This window comes from Gavia stellata, chromosome 27 (assembly GCF_030936135.1).
Source record: "Gavia stellata isolate bGavSte3 chromosome 27, bGavSte3.hap2, whole genome shotgun sequence".
In the NCBI taxonomy this organism is placed as follows: domain Eukaryota; kingdom Metazoa; phylum Chordata; class Aves; order Gaviiformes; family Gaviidae; genus Gavia; species Gavia stellata.
In genome coordinates, this window is record NC_082620.1 from 3,433,113 (window position 1) to 3,444,643 (window position 11,531).

The following is an 11,531-nucleotide window of genomic DNA, read 5'->3' on the forward strand; positions in this document are numbered from 1 at the left end:
TTAATGTATCCACACCCAAACTACTCCCCACAGCACATGGTTCAAAGGCACCTTGTGCAGGCCAGTTACTTATTACTCAGCCTAGAGTAAAACTTCCTTTGCCCATCTTCTGGATTGAGGTTTTGCCTCATATTTAGTACCAAAAATTAAAAAATCTGGTTTTCATAAAGCATCACCTCGCTTTCTAGAAATTACTTTTCTGCTGCTACTCCTTGCATTACTGTTGTTCAAACTGAACTAACTAGAATTTGTAACTTAGGTATCTTGAATACAACCAACAGCCACATTGGTCAGCACATAGCTTTACAGACCTCTGCAGAGTGATTGTGAGAAAATAGATGAAAGGGGTACACGTTTACCTCTGCTGCAGGTCATGTGAAATCAGAGAAAGCATCTTTTTGGTAACTCTACCTTGAAGTGAGATTATGATCAGAAGCTTGACTATACGTGAATCACCTCCTTACTAGAAGATAAGGCCTCCATGCACATCCATGGCCAGGTGTCCTAATTGAAAAAATACGGGTTTACTCACTTTCAGACCCCCTGTCTCTCTTCCAGAGAAACAGTGCAGCTAGCAACAAAGGGTTCTAGATTAAATTCTGGATCACGTATCAACAATATTAACCAAGGTCCAGTTGCAAAATCTTTGATAATTTCAATTATGAATAGAAAGAGAAGACCAAGTTGGACAGCAGAAAAATCTGTTTCTGTATCCTATCAACTACAAACTGACCTGGGCACTACTCAGAGCAGAAATTTCAAAATGTACAGTCTGCTTAAGCTCTACTGGAAAACCCAAGTACACTGATTAGATTCCCTATGCAAAAAGGATCATGATATAAGCTTATTCTACACTGATATGGAGACCTAACTACAAAAACAACATAGAATCATCAGGTCATTCTCTAAGGTAATAGGCAAATCAGATTTTCTGTTCTGAAAGAGTAAGAAACAAAAAGGAAACAATTCCCTATACCAGTTCAGACAAGAAAGCAAACTAAGATGCCAATATTTAACATGGAAATTTAAATCAGTCCTCCTAAGGTGAAACATTTTTATTAGCAAAAAGGGCACGTGGGATAGCTCAGATAATTAAAAAAAAAGAATAGTTTGAGACCAAGCATTTGTGAGAATCTCCACCTGAAAGGGGGTGTGAGAACCCAACAGGAAGGGTACGAAGGGAGAGTTAAAGCTAGCCTGAAGTGCGCACATGGGGAAAAGAACCTTTTCTAAAGATTTGCTACTATGAACAAGACCTGGAATTGTAAGGCTTAGCCTTGCAATGGAGAGATATGGAAGGAGATGAAGGAAAAAAAAAAAAGAAAAAAAAAAAGTGGTTCCATAAACAGGCAGCATTTTCAGTCTGTTTCAGCTTGCAAATGAGGGCAGGATCAAACAGGCTAGAACCAACATACAAAGAGACAAACTGAGGTTAACTTGGGTAAGCAGGTGCAGTGTCACTGACTTCTTTCACCCGTTTCTGGTGGAGGAAGAAAGTCATAATCACACTTTCAGTACTTTCACAAGTGTAAAAGATTGAGTGTATTCCTAGCTATCAAGAGGCATTTTGAGTTCAACGTTTGTTCCGTCCTGCATTCACCTGACAGATCTCACATAAGTAACTTCATCTTACAGTGGTTCATATTCTCTGTTTATGGCTTGGAGCAGGCTTGCCATCATTTGTTTCAGGATAAATTAAGAAGAGGTTTATGACTTCTAATGTTTTGGGGTGAAGGCAAGGTAGTAAAAAACTTGAATTTGCCCTATTTAGTATAACATTTTGCAGCTAGTGTTTTCTGTTCACTGGATTAATTTCTTTTAAAATTAGTATTTTCAATAACGGAAATAATGTGATCAATTCCATTTACTCTACCCTACATATGCACAACCCAAAGCTAAACTGATCAGTCATGCTTTTCATTTTCCATTCTAAGTCTCATATTAATATTTCATAAACTTGCAATATTCCTATCCTTGCTTAAAAAAGTCTATTCATACATTTGATTTATAAATAATGTATTTGATATATCAGTAACAGTGAATGCCAAGAAGCTGAAAATATCATTGGTGTAGACACAATTCCTTCTGTCAAGTTAGCTCCCAGAAATAAGTTTGATCCAAAGTTTCTGAATGCAATTGCTAGTAAAGATTTCACAATAACTTACAGAATTCTTAAGGCAGGAATTTCTGTTGCAGGCTTATTCAAGGCAAAATAAAACATCAGTTTTATTGTTTTTAGACAAGGAAAGTAAGATCAGTCTATAAAGTTCAAACAACCAAACTATATAATATATTTTGGTTTGGTACAATTTAAAAACTCCAAAATATTTCTTGGTTTATCTCCAAAAAACTTGGAAAAGCAGAGTCAAGCATAATTTGCAAACATTTTAAGGCATTATCTAGCTTTTTGATGAATAAGATCTCATTTTACTTCAACACGCTTTTTCACATTCATAATCACTCTGATGTAATGCACCCTGTAGCTACAGACATTGCACCAAAAATAAACTGGATTTTTTTTGTTTTAACTAAATTATTGAGTAACTCAAGTTTAAGGCACTAGCAAATTATGTGTCATGTTTCAAACATTTGGAAATGAACATGTTTGTATGCATTCCACTGAACCAGGCCATCAACAGGCCAATTCCTCACCCTGGCATTCAGAGTTAACATTACACTTCTGGTTTACTTAGGTGAGGTGGCAGATGAACTCTGTTGCTACGGCTGTCCTAGTGGTAACAGTACTAGTCAGTCATCCTGTACACATCACTTTATCCAGCCCTAGGTGGGAAAGCTCATGCATCTGCTTAGGAGTAGCTGCAAAAAGCAAAAAAGAAAAGTGAAAAAACATAGCTGAATGTACAAACTCTTGTATATGCATATTGGTTGCTCACATATGTGCACGACTATGAAAACTAGGAAATATCTGTTCAAAGATTTATTTTTATCCAAATAGAGTTGTTTCCACACCCTGTCCCCATCCCTTCCCCAGGGCAATCAAGTCAGTGGTTCACAGAGTTGAGGCAGTCAGATTTAAATTTGGAGCTGTTCTGTAGCATCCAGGTTTGTTTTGTTCCCTCTGCTGAGAAGCACTGCTAAATGTGAAGTGTGTCAAGTGGGTGAGGTTCAGAAGCTGGTCAGTTCGGGTTCCTCCTGACACTCTGGACACCGAGTTCTGGAATCCAAATGAAAAGGATATTAATCAAAGAATGCCGAAGTGACTTCTCCCATTTTGATGAAGATTGGTGAGCTGAACAGGCTTTTGCCTGTTATCCAGCTCCATTAGCTTTTTTGTGTCTGTGCACACCAGCAGCAGAAGAAAAATGTTTCCCTGTGGAGATAAGGAGATAATCTTCCAGGCGTTTCCATTTGCTCAGTCATTGATGAGTATCAGACCCTTTAGAGAGACGGGATTGCAATTCCCATCTGTGCAATTCACAACATCTCCAGGGACTCTTAACAGGCTATTCTTACCAGGCGAGGATGGTGAGAAGGCTTCTCTTCCAGTGAAGCTCGCAGATCCAAACTGCTGAGCGTGGGGTTGCTGGAAGGGATGATATTTTTCCAGCCAGCCAGGCAATGCTGTGAAAAGAGATGGGAATGCTGCATTAGAGTGCTTTACCCTTTCTAATCTGTTGTGGCCTGTTAGTTCTAAATAATAACTTCTGCACAGCAAGGTTTTAGCAGGTAATTAATTAATTTCTGAGGAGTTTTATATGACTAACAGGAAAGAGAAGAAAGCTCTAATGAAGCAAAACTACATAGCTGTCCCCTCTTCCACTTTCACTGGCTAATTATTTCTAAAATGATCTCCTGCTTTGTGAACTCAAGCACCCGACCTCTCTGAACCTATCTTAACTGACTCATCCAGTTCCCTAAACCTCAAAACCTCTTCCCCAGAAATCTCTAGGCCAGGGCTAGGTCTGAGTACTAATACTGCCTGCAGCATTGTCTAGTGTCTGGAATACGGGACCAACTCTACAAAACCAGTTTTAAATCCAACCTTGCCACTATTGATTTTGCCTGGCCCCTATACACTGTGAATACTTCACAGGAGTTTGTCTTTTAGACTCTGTAACATCTGTGGAAAGAAACACAGGCACTCTTAGGTATGGTTCATCGTGTTGAAAGGTCAATGCCTGAAGTAAGTCAGCTGAATCATGCACCAGAAGTATACAGCTCCATATAGCACTTTTTTTTTTTCCTCAGTGTAAAGCATTTGGAGATATGTCATATACTTTATGCCAGTTACACAAAGGTATGAACTCAGAAGCAAACACCAATAGCTTTTCTTGTTATCTCAGCAATGCAGATCAGAAATTTCAGTGGAAACCCTGCCAGGGGGATGAGTCCCAGATTCTCTTTCCTTCTTGTGCTGTAACAATGCCTGGCCCGTGCTGTGCCATCAGTATCAGCAAGAAGACAGCAACTTACCGAAGGTAATGCTAGATTGTCTGCTGGTTCAAAGCTCTTCCTGCGATGGGCTTTGTATTTGTACGCAGGCTTAAGAGTAGACCTGGGAATGCTGACCCTGCAACCACACAAGGGAAGTAATTGCCTACACCTTCCACAAGGCAGAGGAAATCTGCATGCCTTCACCACTCAGAATCAAAGGGTCTAATCCCAAACTGAACCAAGCAAAAACAGTTTTGGATTAGGGCATTAGACACTTAACATGTACATTCAGATTCTGGACCAAATTCAGATAAAAACATGCATTTCTCACTGACTTCAAAACTGTTTCTGCTTATGGAAAAGATCAGTGGGGAGATTTTAAGCAAGAGATATCTCTGCCTTGAGAACAGCAACCTTCTACAGAGCTATTTTGATGCTGTTTTTTCCTCACATGATGAGTTTTTTCTTCCCTATTGTTTCCTTGAGTTCTGCATATTACAAATCAATAATTCTTATCTACCTGACATAGGCTGGCTCCTCCAGTACCTCTGGGGGCTGGTGAGTACGTGGGATCTTACACATGGGGCAGGCAGATTCTGAATCCACAGGGACAGTGAAGAGGCGCTGGTTTAATCGATAACAGTAAACACCTACCACAGAATAACGAAACATCGTGGTATTTCTAATTTGTCAGGAGGTTCCTCAACCCAGTCAATAAAGCTGTGTTCTACCACAGTGCCACACATGCATTCTACAGAAAGAGCTGCTTTTCCTGAAATATCTTTTACATTTCCTGTCCCCAAATAAGTTCCTAAAAAGCAAACCCAAAACTTCAACCTCCTCAGCTTAAAAAGAGAACATTAGCCAATTACAAGAAACACTGACAAAATAAGATGACACTGATTGAAAGAGGATCCCTAGAAGACTCAAGTATCTTTGGAGTAGGAAGCTTAATCTGATTTAGAAGCTGCAGCTAAAAATAACGCATTCTTCCTTGTCTTGCATGATTGTGGGGTGCTCTCAGAACAACAGGCAAAGACTGCTCAGTTGTTTGTTCACAGAAATTGGATTAGGAAGAAATCTGATCTTACACTTATGGGAACTGGTTATCAAATCTGGTTCTTGTTCAGAAGCTATGTAATCCAGAGCCTTGGGCCTAAAGAAACACACAAACAAATCAGTTAGTGACAGGGGGGCAGGCCCTGTGAACAGCCCCACCTTTTCCAAGCATACATTTCTGACTGGGAGGTAAACAAAGGCCGACAAAGCCACCCTTACGATTTCCCACTCCAGTCAGACTATACTTCTCATTACTCTAAAGGGATACATTGCTGCCTCAGCCCATACCCACTTACTCCAGGTGCTGCTCGTGAATACAGGCTTCTTTGTTGGCCTGTCGGAACTTGTGCAGCTCAGCAAAGTATTGATCCGATTTTTCTGCTACTGAAGAGTCTGTATCTAGGAGTCCTGAGAACACCAAGGAAAGAGAACAGTTCAAGGATGTACTGAATTTGGGAAAGCACCAAAGCAAGCCTCACGCAAAATGGTCAAAACAACCAAAGTTCTGAAGCATCAAAATGAGAAGAGCACACCATCATGTCAAGCCAGAGATTTACTGTGTGGTTTGGGTCCCTCACTGCGTTCATTCATTTCAGTTACTTGGTATCCCCTCTGACCCCACTCAGCTTTGCCTTTTGCTGCCTGGATTCCCATATCACTACCACTTCACTGTTCCAGAGAAGCACAGGTCACCTCTGGCCTGGATGGGGAATGACTTCTGACAAAACTGCAGCTCCTCTGCTGAGATCTGCTACGTGGGCTCTAGGTCTGCTGTTCTGTCACACCACAAATTAAAAGGGGATGTAAACTGTGTTTTAACTCTTCATATTACCATATCATGCTGAGAGCTTTAATTCAGGTTTAGGATTCACCTGCAATCCAGTCATAGCCCAGGAAAGGACGCATGGACCAGCTGCTCACAGGCATGGTATAGTCTTCAGGGTCAGACTGAAAAGTCATATGACCAGCTTCCTTTAGGGAAGAAAACAATTCATAAACACTTCCGATACATCTAGCAGGACATTCAAAGGTACAGCTTAGGAGATAACTGGCAGCTGTTCAAATGGGACAGCTGTGGCTTAGTTTGAGGCTGGATTCTATCTATGCCTCTACCAGTAATTCGCTCACCAGCCCTCTTCTCAATTCATAAAATAGAAAGAGGTAGGTGACCTGCCCAGGCTAAGGCAGTATTTTTCAGGGCTTTAAACAAAATCCTGACTTCCCTGCATCACACATCCCCAAACACCAGGCCACCTGCACTGCCTTGGAGGATGATCACGGCAATAGCCTGCCCTTCACACTGAAGGACACAAGCTATGTAGCAGCAGCACTGCACCAGGCTGCTCTCCCTGAGCATATGAATCACATACGCAAATGACAAGGAGTCTTACAGTGAAGTGCTACAGTTTGCTTGTCTTTGATTCAAGGGCTAAGGAAAGCAGGGACTGAACAAACTGCCAACAGCCCCTGGCTGCTAAGGCTGGGAGCAGTTCTGATCGCAACTTCCAATTTACACAGTGGGAAAGGGCAAGTAACGTTCTCCTGACCCTTTCTCCCCATCCTTCTATTGACTTATGAAAATGAGCAAAGCGTTGGTTTCACCATTTACCTTCAACTCTTTGGACTGAGATGTCAGTAAGGTTGATTTACAGACTGTGGGCTCTCTAATGACCACGTGCTGCTTGCTGGTCTCTTCACTTTGTATGTGGCTCAGTGATGGCTCCAGATGCCCCTTAAGCTGTTTTTTCTCATGGAGACCATGTAGCAGAGTGGACTGTTTTCTGTTCTCTCCATGTCCCAGAAGGAAGGATTCTTCCTCCAGACTTCCTCGAGCACGGCCATCCCTATCCACTCTGGAGGTTTCTCTGCCACACGTAATGATTGCCGACACTGACATAACATTCTCTTTCCCAGAAAAGCTGGAATCCAAACCTACTGCTTCCTGCATCTTTGCTTGTTGTTGCTGAACCCCTCTGTCATTGCTGCTGTGTTTAAGAGACGAACAGAGGGCTTCTCTGGCTGCGTAAGCTCTGGGTTCCACAGACACCAACATTGTAGGCTCAGCTGTAGACTTCACAGCATTGACCTGATTTTCCTTCTGTAAGGACAGAGACTCTCATACCACATGGCATCATTCAGATTACAAATACCTTTCATTAGGACATTTCACTCAGTAAGAGCAAATCAACCTCTCATTCTAGTCTGCTCACCCCTTTAAATTCCTGTAGGGAAAACAGCAAAATCCTTATATTATTCATGAGACATTATTATGTGTTTGGAGAAGATAAGAAAGGGATCCACTTCCAGCTAAATGCAGCTCTTCCCAATTTGAGGAATCGCTAAACTTTCAGCCTTTGTGCTTAGAAGAAATAAAAGGATTATGTTCCACAATGCTCATTCCTATTTTAGATTAAGAAACCTACATTTCTTTGGCAGGAATTGATCTCTGAACCCTTTGCAAGAAGCATACATTTGAGACCACAGGACAAACAATAAAAGAAAAGTCTAGCTACTTTTCTAACAGACTCCATATTCCACTTTCTACCAACTGTTCCATGTCCGTATGTCTCCTTTACCACACCATTCCATAGGCAGAGCCGCTGCCTAGCATAATTTGCTTCCCAGCCCTTCTAGCACAGACACAACACATACCCCTCTCGTGGGCAAGGGGACTGATCTTTCAGTAGCTGTTCTACTACGAAGAGATGCTGGGAAGAGTGGCTTGCTGGGAAGTCTTTTTCTGAGCTCTTCCTGCTTCATTCTGAGCCTTTGTAGAAGGTCCTGGTTGGCCTGACGCAGCCTCTTCAGGTGCTCTAACTCCATCCTATGAAAACATTTTCCTGTAAAGCCAGAGGAAGGGTGAACTATGTGAATGGAAGCATTAAGTGTAGAAGCAGACTCAGGAGCAGCCACTTTCAGAGGATTTTTCATAAAAACCACTTAGAGCTGTTGGAACGTTGGGAGTGTTGATCATTGCTCCTGAGAAATCAGCCAGTCTCAAAACTCTTTACGCTAAGAACTACCACCACTGCATACTTCTCTCCCCTCAGATGTACTGTCAAATATTTTGCACCCAGAAACTGGTAGCTGACTGAAAAGAGACAAGACACTCTTACAGAGGAAACAGTAAACATGAAAATAGTCACATCAAAAAGCTAAATAAGAGACATTTGATTCAGAAGCTGATTATTTAGGACAACTTTATGTAATTCTACTTTAATGTTCTTTTTAAGCATCAAAATTGATATTGTGGTAATACCAGGATGCTTGTAAGTTCAAAATACGGATAAAGAATACAAATGCATTTGCTACATCCAAAAGAAATATTGAGTCATAACTGTCCTCCAAGTTCCCCAGGCAGGAAGACTCCAAAAGGCTCAATTACTACTCAGGACTAGGGCTCAGACAATTCCAATCCCACACATTAACCACTAAGGGTTACTGCCCTTTTATTAGAAGAGGGCAAAAAAAAGGAGTTAATAGATAAAGCTTTGTTTGACTGTAAGGTCGTAACGCTGTTCAACACGTTTACAATACCACAAGCTCCTCTGAATTTGCACAAGGTTTGTGTTTTTTTTTTTTAATACAACAAAACTCTAAACCCAAAACTCCACATTGCTTTTGGCTAGAGTGATCAATTATGTTCTCAAGTAAAACTATGTGCTCCTCGAAAAGCTTGTGTTCCGAAGGATCCCTAAACCCTTCTTGAAAGCTCATCTGATTTGTTTTTGTGTCTGGTACCTTGGCAACTGGACGTGAGGAATCAAATGCATATGCTGTACAACAGCACTGGGAGGAGCAAAGAGCAGCGCTAACAATCACAAAACTACAACATATCTTTTTGTTAGAAGAAATAAGTGAGAGGTGCACTACTGGACATAAACCAGAAACACCAGTCTTGAGGCACTAAATTTGAGATCATTTGAACAAAACAGAAATTCTCACAGTATTCACAGGACAAAGCTAACAGCATCCTCTCATCATTGCTCATCAGAAAGCTAATACTCTGAAAACAACATTAGTCAAGGGACTTTCTGGAAGGGTTTTACCAGATGAGATCCACTCTTAGCATAATCTACAGAAGCTGTTAGTCCTTCATGCTCAACCCCACGGGCTCAAGCTTATAAAACTGCTTCAGTCTGAATCCTTTGCGAAAAGGAGCTTGGCTTCTCGCAGTTAAAAATAAATAATGGTTGTCTCGGCAGCTAAGAACTAGCATCTCCACAAGCAAGTTGCCTAACACCTATGCGGAGCTTCCCAGAGCTGTTTCTGCGCAGACGCGCCGGTTCGGCTCTCCCATGCCCACGAGGAAGGGGAACGGCCGTGGGCGTTGTAGAATTCCCCTTCCCTCTGCAAGAGGCCAGTCTGGCAGCCGATAGAGAAGTGGTAAACCCTCCCTCCAGAGTACGGGGTGCGGAGCCTGCGAGTCTCGCCAGCCCAAGCGGCTCCAGGGCTACGGACGTTCAAACTCCCCACGCTCCCCTCCCGCCGACCCCGCGTTTTCAGGCCCACCTGTGCCGCACCCCGCCGCTCCGAACCGCCGGGTCGGCAGGCGATCCCGCGGCCGGGGGATCCCCGCCCTCGCTCCAGCCGCCGCCGGGATTCCCCACGGCGGCCCCGGCCCGGCCGTTCCCGCAGCCGAGCGGCCGCCCGCCGAGGATGAGCCCGCCCCGCGGCTCCCGGCATGCGCGGGGCCCGAGGCGCCGCCCGGCAGCGGCCCGGCCCGGCCCGGCCCGGCGAGGAGGCGGGGGACCTCCCGAGCCGCGGGCCGCAGAGCCGGCAGGGTGCTGGAGAAGGGCAGGAGGCGGCCCCCAACTTGCTCCTTTGGGGTTCGTTAAATGGCCACAGCTCACTGTCCGAGCTTCCCCCAGCAGCTAAAAGGGAAAACTACTGAACGTGTACCACTGGAAATCTGCCTTTTTCTCTTCTAACACGCACGCACTTTTTCTCTTCTCACTGTCAACTGAGACTACTGATTCACCACGTCAGTCCATTAACGCAGTATTTGCTGACCATTACCTTCCTACAACATTCTCAAGAAATCACTGATTCAATACCAACATTTTTAGTGTAACTTAAGAAGGAATCTCCCAACCTCCCTAAGAGAAAATTCAGTATTGTTGCTCTCCTTGTTAATTTTCTTAATAAGAACACAGATAAAAGGTCACTATTGTCAAACATGCCATTTACTATAACACAGTAGTGTATCATCATCTGAATATATTATACTTACTCTCGAAGGCTTTGTATCGCGACATGCAGAATGCATCGGGAGAAATATTTTTCCAATTCATTTTTATTTTGGTTTCCATTGTTTACAGCATTGATACAGGAATAATTCATGCAAATTTATCACCTTAAATACAGCAGAGAGAAAACTCACTGGTAAGAGTATTTTGAAGAGCTCCATCAACATAACACAATGAGAAAAATAAGTAGCAGCAATAAGATAAAGTGCATTTAGCTGACCTTCTTTAATAAGAGTTTGGGGAAGACTGGTTTTGGAATTACCTGTTCTAAGGATTAGTTTATCATTCTTTAGGAAAATCGGAAGAGAACAGCCTCCTTGCTGATAGCGTTCATTCCCCCACCACTCTGAATTAAAGTAGTACAGCTGTATTTTAAGAGGAATCCAGCTCATAGGCCTTTCTGTTAAAAGTTTGATTCTTGATCACTCAGGCTTCTAGGGACAAAGGTTACACACATACTTAAAAATTCTTCCCTCCCGTGTTAGCAGATTTGCTTCTTAAAAAATTCAAGTGGTTCTTTCCCCCTTTCTATAGGTTAGGTTTCAGCAGTACAGCAAGAATGCCTACCTCACCAAAAGCTGATCAGTGTCAGAAATGCACACATTGGCAAGACACCAGATTCTAAGAACCCATCAATCTCTTTTCCCTTTACAGATCAGACACCGGCTTAAAGGTCAGCTCATTTATCAGATTTCCCCTAAAGGCCTGCTGAAGAGATGCTAACAGCATGTCAAGCAAGGTCAGCGTTTCAGGTAGCCTAGAGCTGCCGAGCAGTCATACATCATCATCTCCCTCTACCTGGAACTGACAATTTCCTGGTGTATTAGG

At 42.7% G+C, this 11,531-nt stretch overlaps 1 protein-coding gene across 2 annotated transcripts; it reads right to left on the bottom strand.

Annotated features, from left to right (window-relative positions):
* Positions 1–2,091: 2,091 nt before the first annotated feature.
* Positions 2,092–11,529, bottom strand: MIIP (migration and invasion inhibitory protein). 2 transcript variants are annotated; one of them, XM_059830094.1, is made up of 10 exons: positions 10,688–11,529; positions 8,107–8,294; positions 7,064–7,552; positions 6,327–6,426; positions 5,751–5,862; positions 5,487–5,551; positions 4,916–5,045; positions 4,435–4,531; positions 3,475–3,582; positions 2,092–3,175 (listed from the first exon to the last, which is right to left on the bottom strand). In XM_059830094.1, exons 1-10 carry the CDS (start codon positions 10,764–10,766, stop codon positions 3,011–3,013), a joined length of 1,533 nt encoding a protein of 510 aa, XP_059686077.1. In that variant the 5' UTR covers positions 10,767–11,529; the 3' UTR covers positions 2,092–3,010. The 2 variants fall into 2 exon arrangements, with proteins under 2 accessions (XP_059686077.1, XP_059686078.1); XM_059830095.1 differs by having other exon boundaries at positions 6,327–6,422; positions 7,057–7,552.
* Between the last annotated feature and the right edge of the window lie 2 nt (positions 11,530–11,531).